We start from the raw sequence: 18,828 nt of genomic DNA on the forward strand, positions 1-18,828 counted from the left end.
TTCCAAGTCTGTGTTACATACTATACAATTTCATTTGCCCCTTTCCTATTTTTACTTCCTTATTTGGTGCTATAAACATCTGCATGCTCTGTAACCAAGTAATTGGTTAAAAAGAAGCCAAATAAAAAGTGCTATTTTTGCACACACACATACACACACACATACATACACACACACACAGGAATGAAAATATTAGTGGCTAATCTTTTTTCTGACAAACACCTGCTTTTTTCATCTTTTGAGATTCTTCCCACTGACCCAGCTGCATGCCTTCTATCTATAAATTTGGTGTACAGCCATGTAGTACATACCAGAAGGGAAAAAATACTGCCTACACACACACACACACACACACACACACACACACACAAAGTTTTTTTTTAATTCAGAAAATATGCTGATTGTCCCATCTTCATGTGGCCTTGGCCTTCTTTTTTTTGCTTTTTTATTATGATATTTCTTAAGATTGAAGAAAAACATTTTAATAGCCGACAATGTCAAGGTCAAAACAAGTTCACAGATCAAGTTTCTCTTGCAGCATTACTACTCTAAAATAGTAATATATCAGGAATTTTTTTTAAAAAAAATCCTATGGCAACATGCATAGGATGCTGCAAATAAAATAAAGTTCTGAATATTTCATGCTTACCCTAGTTGGAAAAGGTGAATGTCTATGGAGATTGTCAATCATCCAAGTTATGATTGATGCTTTTTCCAAAATGCAACCGGACTTTCTTAGGTTTTTTTTCTTTGAAAAAGTTCCACTTCTCATCCAAGAAGCTTCTTCAGTTCTGAAGGTTCATATGAACTTAAGAGGAATGTTCAAATTCATTAAGAAGTCAGGTCAGGAACATATGAAGTCAGAACAAATAGAAAGTTCCAATGAGTGTGTACATAATATCATAGTGTGGAAGAAACTAGTTGATCCCAGTTAGATGGTTAAAACATGCAGAGTTGTGTTTTTTTTAAAGGATTTGTTTTTAACACCAGTGAGCAACTATTGTTTTCTCCAGTTTTTAGAGATACTTCGGATGTTTCTGCATAACAACATATGAATATTTTGTAGCTTCCGATGGAAAATATCTGTAGGGAATTAAAAGTTTCTGGGTTTTGTATTAAATGTTTCATATGTGGGTCAATGGTCTTCCCTATAAATGCCATTCATACACTCTAAATCAAAATTGTAACTAAGTTTAAGCACCATTGAGATGGGCATAAAGGAGATGTAGATTCTATTGCTCTCTCAGGAAGTTACACAAGATGTCTTACATTAAATGGCTGACCAGTCTCAGTTTAGTTGTCCTCCTATTGATGAATCCCTCAAAAGTGAACTATGGAAGCCATTTGGCTTTTGTTAGCCAACCTTGCCAAGCTACTGGGCAAATCTTGCATTTTGCAGTCTCAATCCTCGAATGTAAACATCATTCTTACATTTCCAAGCCTTCATTTTCTTTTATTAAAAAGAAAAAGAAAAACAGTTTCTACTGGAAACTCTTACAGACTTTTTTAATTGCAAAGCAATTGTGTGGTGTTCCCTCCCCCCCCCTGGATTAAATGTAATGAAATACGGTTGATACACTACTGCTAATATAAATAATGCCGAGAAGAAAACAGCCATCACAAGATTCTGAGTTTTCCTTTAAATGGCATTGTTGTGAAGTCTCTAGGAGGGAAATGAATTTTAAGCCATATAATTGACAGTATCCAATATCACTTCACTGTTGGAACTGCGGATAAATGCTGGGTTCTCACAGTGATATTGTGGCAGTAATGAACTGCAATTTCTTGGATGGCTATGGTTCTTGGCCTTCTGCCTAGCAACGTATTGCAGAGGGAGGAAATTTCCAAAAGAAAAAGCACATTCCATTGGCAGCAAGATTTCATCACTATGTTATAGTTAACCCCAGGACTTAAGCAGATGTAGGCAAAGGGGTGGAAAGCATTTTAAAGTGTCTTGAATATTGGTGTGATTACATAATTTGATAACAGATAATAATATTTGTTTCTTTTAAAAACAATAATTGTTATCATAGGGGTTATTGCAACAATTCTTTATTATACCTCTATTATAATTAGTGCCTGGCTTTTTAAAAAGTTGACATTCAAAACCTCTTGAAATTTGGCAAGGCTAATATTTCCCAATTTTGAGAGCTGATTTGTGTTCTTATTAGTGTAATGAATATACTTAGAAAACTTTTTGGTTTCCGATTTAGACTCATATACTCAACCCTGTTTCAACTGAGAAACTGTGAACATCCTAGACTGGGCTAAATGCAAAAACTAGGGAATTCATGGAAGTTTGACATTTAGACAAATCAGCCACTAACAGACAGATAAACCATATTTGCACACAATTAAAATACAATAAAAAAGCTAAGAAGGAAACAAAAAGACCACAACATATCCTCTACAGCAGCCAACATCCAGATAAGCAGGGATTAACACCCAATAAACAATCAAGCAGAAAATAATTCCCTAATCAAAATCCACCAAGGAGCAAACCACACCTCCACGAATATGCTCATGGCAAGCTACTCTGTGTAAAGAGAGAAGTAAACATCCCACTTACTCAAACTGATTATGGGGTTTGGGGGATAATAAAACATCTAAAGCAAGCAAGCAAGCAAGCTCAAAGAGCACCAACAACATCACAGTTCCAACCTAAGCTAGATATATTTTCTTCTATTGGAAGGAACATTCATGTTTCAAAAGAATTGGCATCCAATTAGCTTCTTCATTCTTAAGAAAGTAGAATAAAGGTTAAGCCGAACCACAGCCAGCTGCCCATGTGAATTCTCCAATTAGTTTCAAAGTAGAGATTCATATGTCATCTTATTAAGTCATTCCATTGAAATGGATGGAAAAGTAGTTACTGGCAGGACATTTTCCACATTCTATGTAGTTACTAGACTGGAAGCAGATTACGGGTTTAAAACAAGCTGAAGATAGTTCTATCATCCTCTCCTCTTCCTCTTTTACCTTACATTTATTCCATGTCACAATGTCTTCCAAGAAATACTTTCCTGTCATGTTAGAGTGGCTGAAATTTGGGGAGTTTCCTGAGGCTTAGAATTTTCCTTTGCTTACCATGTCCTCATTTGTTTTTCGGCTCTTTTTTTCTTCTTCCATGTTATTTAGCTTAAATAAAAGGGAATAGAAGGAGAACTTAGAACAGCACCTGATAGTCTATAAGTGATAACTGATACATTATGACAAAACATCATCTCAAATGTTTTTGTCAGTGAGGCTATCTAAACATTTAGACTTTTATCTGAAAATATTACCATATTGTGGCAAATGTTTGATAGCTAGGCAGTTTTTCTGCAATCATACCACATCTATATAATATATATTATTTCATGCCTCGTGATTCTACTTTTTCTGTTGCAAATATCTTTCTGAGCTGAAATGTAAGTGTGGTGAGAGCTGCATATGTGCCTGAGTTCATTTTATTAAGTTCCGTGATTCTGTAAGATTCCAATGCAGGTGGAAATCCAGTGCTGGTAGAAAATATTGGAAAGTGTAGTTCAGACGGTCTAGTAAGATTTGGGAAAGACAAAATTCATCCTCTACTGAATTAAAGAAGTCCAAAGCAATGTCATCTCAAAAGGATAAACTCTTCAAGTTGCTTTAAATAGCAAGGGACTTCTAGTCTTCTCCTGAAACCATGTTTCTATATTTGAAACTCAACAACTCTAATGGGGCTGTGTGAAGAACCAGAAAGTTATTGTCTTTTATGTGAGAATGCTTGAAGTACAGTACCTTGGTACTCATCATTAATTGATTCTGTGGGGTGTGATGAGTACCAAAAATGATGAGTACCAAACAAAATTTTCCCACAAGAAATAATGTAGTGAGTCACAAGGTAGCCAACACTGACAAATTCTAGCTTATATGTCGAGTATCAATCAAATGATGAGTACTGGGATAAAATGTTCACGTCAAAATGTGTTGACTACAAAATACAATGAGTTTCAAAGCAGTTGAGTACCAAGGTATCATTGTATTTGCCAAGGCTATAATTTTTGCTGTAAGGTTTCCTGTGTTTTGAAGGCATTATCTGATTATATCCCCAATATTTGATTGAGTCTTTGCTTCCTATACTATTTCCTGAGATGGGTGAGTTAATGGATTTGATTATACCTTCTGCAAAACTTATTTTATTTATCCCATTTGTGTCTCTCCATCCTTCCTGTGAGAGCTCAAGACAAGTTGAATGTTTTTTTCTTTTCATTCTATCCATTTTATCCTCAGGGAAACCCTGCAAAGTAGGTTATGCTCAAAAAGAATGTAACTGACTCAGAGGCATCTAACCTCTATTACATGTAAAAGGGCTTTGAGTCAAGTCCTTGCCAGTTCATTTAGGTACATTTATCTTTTCCATATCTCCTTCTCCTACGTGATGTTACCTTGCACACTTGTTCTTAGAAGTTTCTGATCTTTTGATATACTCCCTAAAGATTATGTTAGAAGAAAATTCTTCTTTTTATAAAAAGCATAACAATTAGTTTCTCCCTGTGGGAAAATAAGACAGACATTGATATGCCATGACCAGAGGGAGGACATCTGCTCCGTTTCTAATATGAAGGGAATCATCTTCAGGTTTTCTTCTCAAGTGAATACTATTTGGAGTCTCTGATTCAGTTCCTCCTACTTCTGCCCCAATTTCAAGAATTTTTTGGGGCTTGAGCTCTGAGAGCCTGTGTATGGAAAGAGAAAAAAATTGACAACTTCCTTTAATAGATGAGTTTCTCGAGGCATCCTGGGCTGTTTTGCTATAATTTCCCAACAAATCTTTCTTCCCATAGATCAGGTATAATTTCATTATGCCATGCAATGGAGCTGAAGTCCTAAATTGAATATTGGCATGATTAACAAGGCAATCTGTTTAACTGTAAATTAAATGCTTAAGTGGAGATGTAAACAATACCAACTTAAAGGTCTTCACAGACACTGCTTTTAATAAGATGGAGAAAATCAATTATATTTGAAATATTCATAATAGATGAGTAGCTCTTTCCTTAAGTTACATTTCTATTATAAGAAAATGTAGGAAACAGCAATATGTGATTATTAAAAACAAAGATCCTTCTTCTTTTGTTGACATAGCAGTGTTGAACTTTAATTCCCATAGATCATGGGTATGAAACTCAATCATGTCACGTGACAAATTGTGACCTATCACAATATTTTTTGCCTTTGTGGAGCTGGGGTGGGCATGGCCTGCATGTCACACATCCAGCCCACAGGGTATCAGTTTGACAGGACTGCCATAGATGTTCAACCAGCACATCTGGAGGACTCTAGACTAGAGGAAACTGATATGGTTGTGGGGATGTAGCTAACACTTATTGTCTAAGCACCATGTCACTTGAGGATGAAAGCTCAACTACTAAATTCTCTTGGGTATTGTTACTCTGAGCCTGCACCTTAAGTGTGATTTTGCAGACTCTGGAGCTCTCTGTTTTATCACATTAACACATCCACTTTGTCATTATGGCCCTATGACTTTGCACTTGAAAGATATTGCAAATATGCAATTCCCACCTTCGATCCATTCTGTAACCTGAAACGGCACCTTTCGATGGCTAGCTGAATCTTTACCAAGCCTCTGTGTAAAAATGATGAACAGAAAGCAAAATGTCTCAAAAGAGATTATGTGAACACCTATTTTATTGGCAACAGTACAGAGGTAGCTTGCCTTTGTCTTCTTTCAGGATGACTGCCCAATTTTCCGATCTAGATTACAAACATATGGTCTGAATCCTGGCAGTCTCTGAATCCAAAACCAACCAGTCCAAATAACTTAGTTTTTTTCTAGATCCTAAGATCTTCTGGCAGTTTAACAAAAGCTGAAGACTTGTAGATATTCCTTCTGCAGCTATTAAACATCAGGATCTGGATGCATCCTAAATCTAAAGCATTATATATAGTTATCCAAAAGTGTGAAGGTCTGTGAGCTCAATTTCCAGTAGAAAGTTTGAACCCACAGTATAATATCTGGCTCACCAGTGGGTTCTGGCTGGCACTACTGCTGATTTACTCATGCACACGCATACACAGTACAATTAAAATTGTTCTGTGCATGCACAGAACTGAAAAACAAGATGGTGGTACCAATGGCAGGCCTGGGTTGCTGCCGGTTCCAGCGACACCCAGGATGGCAAACCACTACCGGTTTGGCTGAACCAGTAGGAACCCACAACTGATCAGGCTATGTTTGATGATAAGGATAAAACTAGAAAAGTAATGCATCCCGGTGACGAATGTAACATCAACATCCATTAGATGCTGCCATCAGCTGGACGTTCCAGTTATTTTACAGAAATAACTTAAAATAATCTTTGTTAGCAGCTGTTGAACTGATGTCTAGAGTTTTTGGGAGCCTGAACATCTGCTTTTAGCACTGTTTTGAGTATTTTGTCAAAAGTGGTTTAAAATAATTTGCTCCCTAAATTGGAAAATTTAAAATGGTGTTATATAGTATGTCATAATAAATTGTTTATTTTTGATGCTTCTGCTTTTTAATTGCACATCCTTTTTTATCTGGCCTTTCAGGGAGAAATAGTTCTTAAGGTTAATTTTCTATAATAAGCATAGATCTGAGTGAGAGATCAAATCTGTTGTGACATTGACACAAACTCTACGCCTTAAATCTTTCCATCAATCATCAGAATACAAGTACAAATGTACAGCACTTGTATTTGACATCACAATCTATAATTTGTCATTTCAGCATCACGATGGTTAGACCTCTGATAATTGGGGCAATGCTATGTTTTTTTGTTTTATTTTGTTTGTAGGGGAAAATGACAAGTTCATGTATTTCTCCCAATATGAAAATTAAAGTTTTTAAAGCAATGTTACTCTACTGATTATGATGAAAAGTCATAATTATGATGAAAAGTCTTTGTTCCCATTGTGGCCATCACCTTACAATAGATAAAATAGCTAAGAGAAGTTGTTATTTCATCCAGAATTAGTCTTTAAATAACACCCTATCCTCCTCTCTCCTCTTGGGATAATTTTCAGTGTTATCATATTTGAATGACTGTTGTGTTCCCTCGTGTGGGTTTAGCTAATAAGCATTCCAAAATATATCAAAAGTGTGTGGGAGAGGAGCAGTCGTGGGTTTCAATTTTTTTTAGAACCTCTTCTGTAGGTGTGGCCTGCTTTGTGGGAGTGGCTTGCTAGCAATGTGACCAGGTGAGAGTGGCTTGCCAGCCATGTGATGGTGTGGGTGTGGCCAACTTGTAAAATGTGGTGAAATTCACTTAACAACGCTCTTGCTTAGCAACTAAAATGTTGGCTCAGAAAGTCTGGCATTTGAAGCATGCAAGTCTTAAAGCTGTCAAGTTACAAGACTCTTGCACCTCTAACCCTTTAGAAAAAAAACTCCAGGGGTGTTCAAACTTGACAGCTTTAAGACTTGTGGACTTTAACTCCCAGAATTCTTCCTCCAGTCATGTTGACTCAGGAACTCTGGCATTGAAGTGTGCAAGTCTTAAAGCTGTCAAGTTACAAGACCCTTGCACCCCTAAACCTTTAGAAAAAAAATCCCAGGGGTGTTCAAACTTGACAGCTTTAAAACTTGTGGACTTCAACTCCCAGAATTCCTCCTCTTGCTCTTCATCTGGATGATGTGCGGACGGGTGGAGAGAGGGAGCTGGAACTGGTTCTAAATGGCACTGTAGATTTGTGGAACCTCTTTTATAGAAGAGGTTAGAATTGGCAGGAACCCAGCCCTGGAGAGGAGTAAAGGAGACGAACAGAGCTCCATTGTACATAATACAGGTAGTCCTCAACTTACAACCACAACTTAACCTCAAATTTCAGTTGCTAAGTGAGACATTTGTTAAATGAACTTTGTCCCATTTTACAATGTTTCTTGCCACAGTTGTTAAGGGAATCCCTGCAGTTCTTAAATTAGTAACACCGTTGTTAAGTGATTCTGGCTCCTCTATTGACTTTGCTTGTGAGACAGTCATAAAAGGGAGCCCAGGGACTACAAAGGTCATAAATATGAACCAGTTGCCAAGCATCTGAATTTTGCTCATGTGATCATGGGGATGCTGCAATGGTTGTAAATGTGAAAAACGGTCATAACTCACTTTTCCCGGTGCCGTTGTAACGTTGAACGGTCACTAAGTGAACTGTTGTAAGTCGATGACTACCTGTAGTTTTCCTGTTCCTGACAGATAAAAGATTTCTTAAATAAAGGATGAACACCTAGAGGACGGGATTAAGCAGAATGGAGTAGTTCTCAGGAATGCTTTAACATTGCATTTCCTACATCCAGCAAGGAGCCATCCTAATTGGTATCCAAAACCCTATTTTAGATTTTTTTTTGCATGGATATTCTTCTAAGCTATGACACCTCAAATAGCAGAACATCTGCGAGGTAACTGACATTCCCCTCAAATTTGCTTTTCTAAAATCCCTCTGCTGCAGTCACAGCATGTTAGTATGAAATGCATAATAGCAATTTTTTGCTGTCTTATTACTAGGCTTTGCCCAGTCAATTATCTCCTTTCTTCCTGGAAGAATTAATAAAACATGAAACAAGCAAGCAAACAAAGAAACAACAACAACAATAGTGGTAGCTAACTGCCAATGCAATAAAGACTAACACGCCAGCTGTAGAAGAAAAGGATCCATACATTTCTGTTAATTGTTATGTTGGCCTGACCATAGACCATGATTAATGCTAAATTTGATTTAAAACACGGGTGTCAAACTCGATCGTGTCATGTGACTTATCGTGACTTTTTTGCCTTTGTGGGTAGGCATGGCCTCACAGGCCACCAGTTTGACAGGCCTGATTTAAAATATCACAATAACTATATAGCAGCTGCATATAATCCTGAAATCAGCGTTAAGTAACATAGCATATACTTTCCAGCTGCTATTTAGTTTGCACCAGAAGAACACTAGGGGAAAACATGCAAAAAATTGTCTCTAAAAAGTTCTGTAATTCTCCCTAAAACATATTTTAAGAGCAAAACTGGGTGGATTGACACCGATACAGTCAGTAAGCCTCCCTAGCCTTTGGAAACCTCAGATAAATTTGAATTTAGAAGCCAATGTTGTGGCTCCCAGGGATTTGTGGAGGATTAGATGGAATATTTGCACCGTTATGCTAATGGCTGTCTCGGAGCGATTCTGCATGATAAGGCCATTCCAAGACACCTGGACATTCTGTGAATGCTTGTTGGCTGGGTCACGTAGAGCCAGGAGCAGAATGAAGTCCTGGAGGGAGTCCTGGCCGTGTTCCTCACCTTTGACCTAGTTCACTCACAACCACAAATGGTTGAAGCTCTTCTGCATATTTGAAGTTTTATTCTCATTTTGCTCTGCTTTTACTGGGTCTGGAGTACAAATCAGATACTGAATTCTTCTACTGGGATTTTGCTGGTCTCAAAGCCAAGATTTTTTTTTTAATCCTAATGCTTTCTAAGATGCATTGCAAATTTTATTTAATGTGACATGTTCACTAGTAGAAGGAAGAAGTGGCCTTTAAACACTTTCCCAATCTAAATTTGTTAACCTGTTTCTGTAAGGACTGGATATTGCTACTACTGGATTCTCCATGTGTAAAAACAATGTTACGCCTTAAGGGATGGTAGGAGCGGTTAATAGTGCAGATATTGATACCTTCTGCATTTAGTCTGCTAAGTAATCTCTATTTTTTTGAGATTATACAACAAGAACGCAGGAGAAAATCAAAATAAAGGCCAAAGAAACATAGTAATCAGTAAATGAAGTTGAAAAATATAAAACCTTTAATAATAGACAATCCAATGCAAAGCATTATCTTTGCAGGGAGAAAATTCCTTCCAGGAGGAAAGGAATACAGGTGGTTCTTTGGGAGAAGTCAGATTCACTTAACAACAGCAGTGAATACTTAACAACTGTGGCCAAAAAGGTTGTAAAATGGAGCACAGCTCACTTAACAACTACCTTGTTTAGCAACATAAATTTTGGGACAATTGTGGTCGTAAGTCAAGGACTACCGGTACACGACCTCAGAACTAGCTCCCCATCTCTTAATGGTTTTAAGCGAATGCCTTGTGATATGTAAATTGAATTAATTTCATATTTCTTTTATATCCTGCCTAACAAATAGCATTGTGGAAGACTGTAGCATTGTGTTAACTCTGCTACAAACACAAGTAGGTTCTGTGAAGCAGATTGCCTTCCTGTCAGGGTTCCAAGTAACACCCCTAACAAAATAAAACTCTGAGGTTTGAATTTCCTCAAAGTTCCATTTTATTAGAGATGTCATATTGGCACTTCAGGGAAAACCTGAATCTGAAAGCTTCCAGGTTTTCCCTACCCCAAAAAAAGTTCAGGTCCCTGCCCAGCACCCACATGTCCATCAAATGATCCAATCAGGTACCATCCAAAACAGGAGATACCTCCCAGTCACTCCATCACAGCTACAGGGCAAGATGGCCTTGACTTTCTGAAAAATAATGTTATTATGGCTACATATCATTCACACACTGTAAAATCCCCCCTCCCATTTTCCCACAGTAGAAAATGTGACAGACCTGAAGTCCAAAAGGTAAAAGATGGCTTCCAGGTATGACACTTCCTTGTTTTGTTTACCAGCCTTCCCAGCCTTTTTCACCCTTCAGATGTGTAAACTTTAAACTTCTTGAATTCTCTTGTCAGCATGTCAGAAAGGGCCCAGACTAAGGAAGGCTGATCTTTTTAGTTTATCTATTTAGAGGTGTTTGTTTTTATGGTTTCTGGAAAAGCATGCTTGTTTCGTTTTCTCTAGCATAAGGGTAGTCCTCAACTTACAACAGTTTTTTCAGAGACCGTTTGAAGTTATAGCGGCACTGAAAAAAGTGACTTATGACCATTTTTTACACAGGACAGGATGCTATCAGTCCTGCAAGCCATCTTTTCTTTTTAGGTTTCAGGCCTGCCACACTTTCTACTGTCTACTTTCTACTGTGGGAAAATGAGAGGGGGGATTATGTGGAGTTGCGTGATGTGTAGCCATAATAACATTCTTCTTAGAAAGTCAAGGTCATCTTTGTCTCTGCACCTGGCCAGAATTAGATGGCTGGAATCTGTCTTCATGGCAGTGAAAGATTGGACCATGTGGTGAACTTGTGGGTGTTTGGGGCAGGATCTTGAACTTTCAACTGGGTGAACTTCCAGATTCGGGTTTTCCCAGATATGCCAACATGGCTCTTTTAATAAAGTGGAACTTTGAGGAATCTCTACCCTCGGATTCTTATTTTATTTTGGATGCTTTTTGGAACCCTGACAGATGCTTGGCAACTGGTTCATATTTAAGATGGTTGCAGTGTCCTGGGGACGGGACGTGATCACCTGTTGCGGCCTTCTGGCAAGCAGAGTCAATAGGGAAGCCAAATTCCCTTAACAACCACGTTACTAATTTAACAATTGCAGTGTTTCTGTGGCAAGAAAGGTGGTAAGAGGAGCAAAATTCACTGAACGACTGCCTCGCTCAGCAACATAAATTTTGGGCTCAATTCTGGTCGTAAGTCAAAGACTATCTCTACATTTCTCCCCAGCTTCTTTCTCATCTTTTTTGAACGGCACAAATGAGTGTTAATATTAGGTTCTTAACACTATTCCATGGCAGCCTCTCTCTCTCCCGGGTACTCTGCAAAGGAGTGGGATTACAATAATTCCCAAGCTGTGCAAGCAGCCGAAATCATTGGCAGCTGCTTTAAGATGTTGCGCATTTAAATTTTGCTTTGGCTGTGCCTGCCCTTTTTATTGTCACAATGTTTCTTCTTATGTTTGTGTGCCTATTTCCCTCCTGATCCCACCTCTGCTTTCACGGACTTCCAATGCTTCCTTCAGCAACCAGATCTGGTTCAAATTCAAAGGGCTGCAAAGGTATTTTCCACAGGGCGTCGACCCTTCCCTTTTAAGTATGGGAACACCTTATTTAAAAGGACTTTGTGTTGCTTTGTCACTTAACCAGACTAATCAAATACCAAATGCCAAATCCAGTCTAAACATCTGGCTGACTGATTGAACAACTATAATAATAATAATAATAATAATAATAATAATAATAATAATAATAATAATAAAACTGACTACCTACAATGCCATGACCACGTTGCTAAGATCATTCACTGGAAACTGTGCCAAAAGTTTGGATTTGAGTACAGCAAAAACCACTGGGACTATGAGGTTCAGAAGGTTTTAGAGAATGAGAAAGTCAAGATCTTGTGGGACTTCCGAATCCAGACTGACAGGCACTTGGCCCGCAACACACCTGACATAACAATAGTTGAAAAGAAAAAAGTATGGTTCATTGACATTGTAACACCTGGAGATGCACAAATTGAAGATAAACAGCAAGAAAAAAATCACAAAGTACCGGGACTTGCAAATTGAAGTTGAGCGACTGTGGAAAAATAAATCGTGTGTTGTCCCGATTGTAATTGGAGCCCTTGGAGCAATACCCAAAGGGCTACCTTGCTATTTGGAAATTTTAAATTTATCAGACTTGAACATTCTGATTCTACAAAAAACCACCTTACTTGGAACATCTTATATCCTTCGACTTTACCTTAACAGTTCCTAGGTCCTTGGTTAGGACTCGAGCTGTTGAGCTACCAACCAGCCCCAAAGGTTGTGAATCTCACCAAAGATTAACATAATAATAATAATAATAATAATAATAATAATAATAATAATAATAATAATAATAATAATGCATTTCTTCCATGAGCTTTGTTACTTAGAGCAGGCATTCATTGACCCTGTCTGAAAAATAGTGTTTGAATGGGCTGATTTATATTTCATTGCCATTTTCCTGTTTCCTAGACCAGGATGGCCAATGGGTATCCTGCAAAATAGGGAGTGGGTGTTTCTTTTTGTTTCTATTCCATGTCAGTTCTGCGTACTCTTACCCATCATTCCATCTGAATTAATTTTCATATGTATGTAATGCATATGTAAATATGAATATGTCTCAAAGCATAAATGAAAACGGTTGTTATAATCCATTTATGGCACGGAGAACTGTGTGGCATTGTTTGAAGACGTACGAAATTGAATGGATGGCTAAGCCACAATCTGTGACTTGTTCTAAAAAGAATTTTTAAAAAATAAATTGCTATTTCATGTATAGGAATGTGTTTGGCCTCCAGCATCCATGTTGCAAACCTGAATTGCCTCCCAGCAAATCTGAATCACAGTGAATGTAAAAGAAAATCCATTTTGCTTTGGCTATCTCCATAAATAGTCTTGCCAATTTTTTTAAATATATAATTTTATTTTTTATTACATAGACAACATCACATAACAATAGAAAAAAAAAAAGTCTTGCCAATTTTTGTCGTATCTCCTTTTCGTGTATTTTCTAGAAATTCAAAGGAGCACAATTGATCTATTGCAAGAAAAGAAGCAAGACTGTTAGGGAGCTTTTCTTCTCTTAACAAGGAGCTGCTTTTGAGATATTTTGGGATTGCAATTCCCAGAATCTTAGCCAAAGATCATGCTGGTTGAAAATTCTAGAATTAGTCTCCTCACTTCTAGAGCAGGGGTCTCCAACCTTGGCAACTTTAAGACTTGTAGACTTCAGCTCCCAGAATTCCTCAGCCAGCTTTGCTAGCTGAGGAATTCTGGGAGTTGAAGTCCACAAGTCTTAAAGTTGCCAAGGTTGGAGACCCCTGTTCTAGAGGATACCTAGATTGGGAATACTGCTGGAGATCTGAGCTTTCATGAAGTTCTCTGGCCAACGTCTAATACAGAATGTGCCCTCAAATAGAAATTTGGCCTAAGTCAATGCATAAAATATTTGGGGAAAACTGGTAATAATGATGGATAGAGAAGGTAATTTGATCAATGTATTCTCACTGATGTATTATTTTGCTTTGTGTTTTCCAGGGAAGGAGATTGGTGGCTGGCTCACTCCCTCACAACTGGCCAGAAAGGCTACATCCCCAGTAACTACGTCGCACCTTCAGACTCCATCCAAGCAGAAGAGTAATTAAAATATTATAACTAGATTGAAAAGAATTATGCTAAGCCTTTTGCCAGATATTATTGGCAAAATCATTCTAGTTATAACCTTTTGAAGGCAACCCTCAAATAATTTTGTAATTCTCTTAAACTGAGTTCCTGAGTATGTGACTTACGACTAGTTCACAAATGTGTATGTTCTCTAGATAACTTTCAGTGTCAAATGTAGTGGTGGTATTCTACCAGTTTGCACCGGTTCTAGCGAACCGGTAGAGCTGGTGAGCAGTTGGCCCCACCCATCCACCCCTGTCCTTTCCTCTCCTATATTTCCCTGTTTTGTAGCTCAGCTGATTCGCGTGGCATAGCAGATTGCCGTGCGTCAGCTGTTTTACTCACTAGCGCTGACATAGAAGGTATGTTTTTAAGTTTAAAATGGGTGGTTTTAAAACACTGTGTGTGTGTGTGTGTGTGTGCAAAGTGTGTGTTAGGTGCGTGTGCGCACAAAGTGTGTGCACACTGAACCATCTGTTAAACAGTTTGTATCCCAACACTGGTCAAATGGTGTGTTTACAGATGGTAGGAAGAATTTTTAGTTGCAGAAAACACATTGTGTTTCAAGAAGATGAGTTCCTACATTTCGATTTACTTCAGAAATAAAAGAAAATAGCAATAATCAACAAGCTTAGCATTTTTCTGGCATTTGCTAAGGTGCTGATAGATACAAATTTATCAGATAGCTTAAGCCATCCTCCATCTCAGGTATATTCTGTATTCATTTGTTACAAACCATATAACTGTCTCAATATCAAGAATGAGATTGCTAATCTTATTTGTGAGGGGTAGGTATTAAGTTGGTATTGAGTTCCAAGCTGACTTTGCTAGGTCAGCTTTGAAAATAAATAGCAATAACAATTAGACTTATATACCGCTCCACAGTGCTTTACAACCCACTCTAAGCGGTTTACAGAGTCGTCATATTGCCCCCAACAATCTGGGACCTCAATAGCAAATTAGCAGGCATATTAATCTAGGGAACTTTTACAAGCTATAGGGAAATGATATACATGATTGGTTTCTCCCTTCAAGTGCAAAATCAAAGAGATTCTGGAAAATTGTGCTTTGTTTTTCATTTTATTACTAATGTTTTGTATAGGGAGAATCCAGAATGCTGAACTGGAGGAATCCTAGACATTTGGCACCAAAGCAGATATATGAGTCTGAAAGAAGATGTACCATATTTTTGGAGTATAAGACACACTGTTTTCCCTTAAAAAAAGGGGGTTAGGGTATTTTTGGCCTACCGAATAGCAATAGCAGTTAGACTTATATACCGCTTCATAGGGCTTTCAGCCCTCTCTAAGCGGTTTACAGAGTCAGCATATTGCCCCCAACAATCCGGGTCCTCATTTTACCCACCTCGGAAGGATGGAAGGCTGAGTCAATCTTGAGCCGGTGAGATTTGAACAGCCGAACTTCTGAACTGCAGTCAGCTGAAGTAGCCTGGAGTACTGCACTCTAACCACTGCACTATCTCAGCTCAACTCCGCCCCCTTTGCAAAATGGATGTGCAGAGGGTTTGGGAGACTTGCAAAGTACTCCTGAGGGCTGGGGAGGCTAAAAAAGAGCAAAAAAGGCCATTCCCCCCCCCCCAGGAGCACTCTCCAAGCCTCCCAAAGCCTCTACATGCCCTTTTTCTTTTGCAGAAATGGCTCATTTTGCAACGTTCCCCATCCCCACCCCCTAGGAGCATTCTAAGAGCCTCCAAAGCTCTGCATGTCTTTTTTTCTTTTTTTAAAAAAAGAGGTGTGCAGAGAGTTTGGGAGGCCTGCAGAGTGCAAAACCTTTTTTTTAATTAAAAAAAAATCCTCTTCAAAATCATTTTTCAAAATCATTCCTCTTTCTTATCCTCTAGTGCGTCTTATAGTCCAAAAAATATGGTAGTTACTTTAATGATTTGAAGAGAGATTTTTATATGTGCTCCTTTGCATTGTGAAAGCCTTCTTTCAAAGGAATGGTGGTGCCTCAGCATTAGATGACATGGTGCCTGGAGAGAAAACTACCTGCTGATAGGCATAAAAAATTGATCTAATTTCTTTTTGTAGTCATCTAAATCAGTGGCCATCATCATAGCATCTTATACCAGTGAGATAGTCAGTATTGATTTTGCATTATTATTGCCTTTCATCTGGGTGCATTTATGAATGGTTAATTTCAGAGTAGGAGACTGACTACTTCTATGGAGGTTATTATATTTTACAGCATCTTGGTGTTTACTGCTTTCTCATTTAATGCTTCTGACACCAACTGGAAGGTTTAGAACAGGGGTGTCAAACTCTTGACAACACATCGTCACGTGATGTACTGCAACTTTCCCCCCCTTCGCTAAACTGGGGGTGGGCATAGCCAGAACATGACACATCCGGCACGAGGCTGCGAGCTTGACACCCCTTGTTTAGAGCTTAATGTAAATTTAAGTGCACAGTACAAGGTGATTAGATCAGATTAAAACATATTTGAAAAACTGTGAAGCTGGACATCAACATATCCAAGAAAAGGATTCCTAATACATCAAAAAAAGCATCCCTAATGCATCAGCTTTTCAAGAATAAGAATATTTAATGAGTGGAGCCTCTTCAATGTTTACATGCTATTTCCTACTTGAATTCTGAGATCTTAGAATCTTATAAACCTAGGCAATATGGGCCTTAGAAATGCAGAAATGTCCATGCCAAAATACTTTATCCATCCCAAAATAGCATTTAATATTCTTCCACATTAAATTAAAATAATATACAATGTGCAAATTGTCAAAAATCTGACATTGTTATTAATCTTGCTTTCAGATGGTGCAATATTTTGAAGGGGCCGAAATCTGATGAGGTTTTTTTAATCATTGCCAATCTAGAATTTTGCTATCTAGAATGTAGCTGAAAAATACCAGCATTCTTTCCTGTTGAATAAAATTATTTTGGCATGACCGCTAACTTTTGTAGGCTACCTATTTATAGGACAAAATATTGGATTCCTCTGCCTGCAGAGATGTTTGCAGTGATTTAAACAAACATGGGATCTTGTTACATTTATCTGTATTCTACTATTGCAGGTGGTATTTTGGCAAGATTACGCGCCGAGAATCTGAACGATTACTGCTCAATCCAGAGAATCCCCGAGGGACTTTTCTGGCAAGAGAGAGTGAGACCACAAAAGGTAATCATAATTGGAAAAGAAAAGGATGCTTACAGGAGAATGTATTAGAAACTCTGTCTTCCACTTCAACTGAGACAATAGGATTCTCTCTCTGCCTGTAGAAGGATGTTTCTCAAACTTTTAAGACCTAAACTACACACTCTTCGCCTACCCGAAGCTGGGGATTATCTCTCATTCACCCCAAATATTGGCAATATCTCAGTGGTCATGGGCTGTAATTAACATCTTTAAAATATTTAATTGTGCAAGAACTCAGCATGGATTTGTCCACATCATACACACTGGGTGTCTGGCAGCTTCCTGTTGTTATCTATAGACAAGGAAAAATTTTGATTTTTTGTCTTTGAAGACTTAATGCCCATATTTACATTATAAGCTTACAACTTGCAGCTCCCAAAGTTTCCTGTCATTTTAAGGCAGAAAAATACAATATTTTCAGACTGTAGTAATTAGAATCGTTAACCTTGAAGGATGAGGCAAAGGAACCCCATGAATCGTACCTCTGTTACGTTTCTATTTATGCCGTTTGGCTGAGACAATGAAAAGCAACTATCTGCAGTAGTTAATATGGGTTATCTTAGTTAAAGAACAATGAACTATTGCAGCCATTTAAATAATGGTTAAACTAGCTTTTAAATGTAGTAGAGTAGAGGAAGATTTCAGACTTGGGGTCTTAGAACACGTATCTACAATATTTACATTTGGTTTTGTCAAGGAAACTACATCCTCTCTATTTCCCCATTATATATTGATGTGAAGAACTGGATGGGGTTTAAATGTAAACAGGGACTTCAGTGTTGTACTTCTCTTTTTTGTAAAAAAAAAAAAAAACAACTTATAGAAACTAGGTCATTGGATGGGGAAATAGCTGGGTAACTAATAGCAACAGGAAACACAGGTTTCTCTTTCTACCCTGCCAATGAGCTGTTGTTTGTTACATTTATGGAACAGGTTATAGAGATTGTGTTTGTGAGTAAAAGAACAGAAACAAACAATTTGCGTGTAACTAGCCACAAAATATACACAAGCACAGAGTTGATTTAGCATTATCCATATATTGCATTATTGTAATAGTGGAAACACACCTAGAATTGTAAAGTTTGCATGTATGTCTTGGTCTCACATACGCATATTCGGAGAAAAATAATAACAGTGGTACAAATTTCAGACTGCTGGGAATCTCAGCTTTTGGTTTGAGTGGTTTGTAAAATCAAGTATTGTTTGTAGCTGATGTTGACTTGGCACAAGAGGTCATACAACATTCAACATAGTGCTTTCAGGCCATTCCTTTGCCTGTCATTATTCATTTTCAGTGAATTGGTCCAAACAAGCTAGTCATAGGACTCAAAGTTATCCATCAGTGATTTGTCTCCTAGAAAAAAATAAAACATGTCTAACTTAGTCTGGTTTCAATCCAATTTTGTTAGTCAAATTGCCAATGAAAATTGTCCAAAATAATAAGATTAAACGTCCATTCCTAAAAGAGATCACAGACCATGAGGATGAGGACCATATCACCCATGAGGTGATATAGGCTATTTAAAAAAATACTTTGGCCACCTAATGAGAAGGAAGGACTCACTGGAGAAGAGCCTAATGCTGGGAAAGATTGAGGGCAAAAGAAGAATGGGACCACAGAGAAGGAAGTGGCTG

The 18,828-nt window shown here is 37.9% G+C and overlaps 1 protein-coding gene across 2 annotated transcripts in view; it reads left to right on the forward strand.

Annotated features, from left to right (window-relative positions):
- SRC (SRC proto-oncogene, non-receptor tyrosine kinase) overlaps positions 1-18,828 on the forward strand; it is a 99,710-nt gene that overhangs the window by 66,159 nt on the left and 14,723 nt on the right. For both annotated transcript variants that reach the window (XM_087720387.1, XM_087720388.1), the window contains 2 exons: positions 13,894-13,992; positions 17,072-17,175. In XM_087720387.1, the coding sequence (XP_087576513.1) occupies positions 13,894-13,992; positions 17,072-17,175 (203 nt within the window). The remainder of the gene's footprint in view (positions 1-13,893; positions 13,993-17,071; positions 17,176-18,828) is intronic.

Source organism: Thamnophis sirtalis, unplaced genomic scaffold (genome assembly GCF_051295495.1).
Source record: "Thamnophis sirtalis isolate CommonGarterSnake01/CBP01778 unplaced genomic scaffold, rThaSir2_p1.2 scaffold_7, whole genome shotgun sequence".
NCBI lineage: Eukaryota > Metazoa > Chordata > Lepidosauria > Squamata > Natricidae > Thamnophis > Thamnophis sirtalis.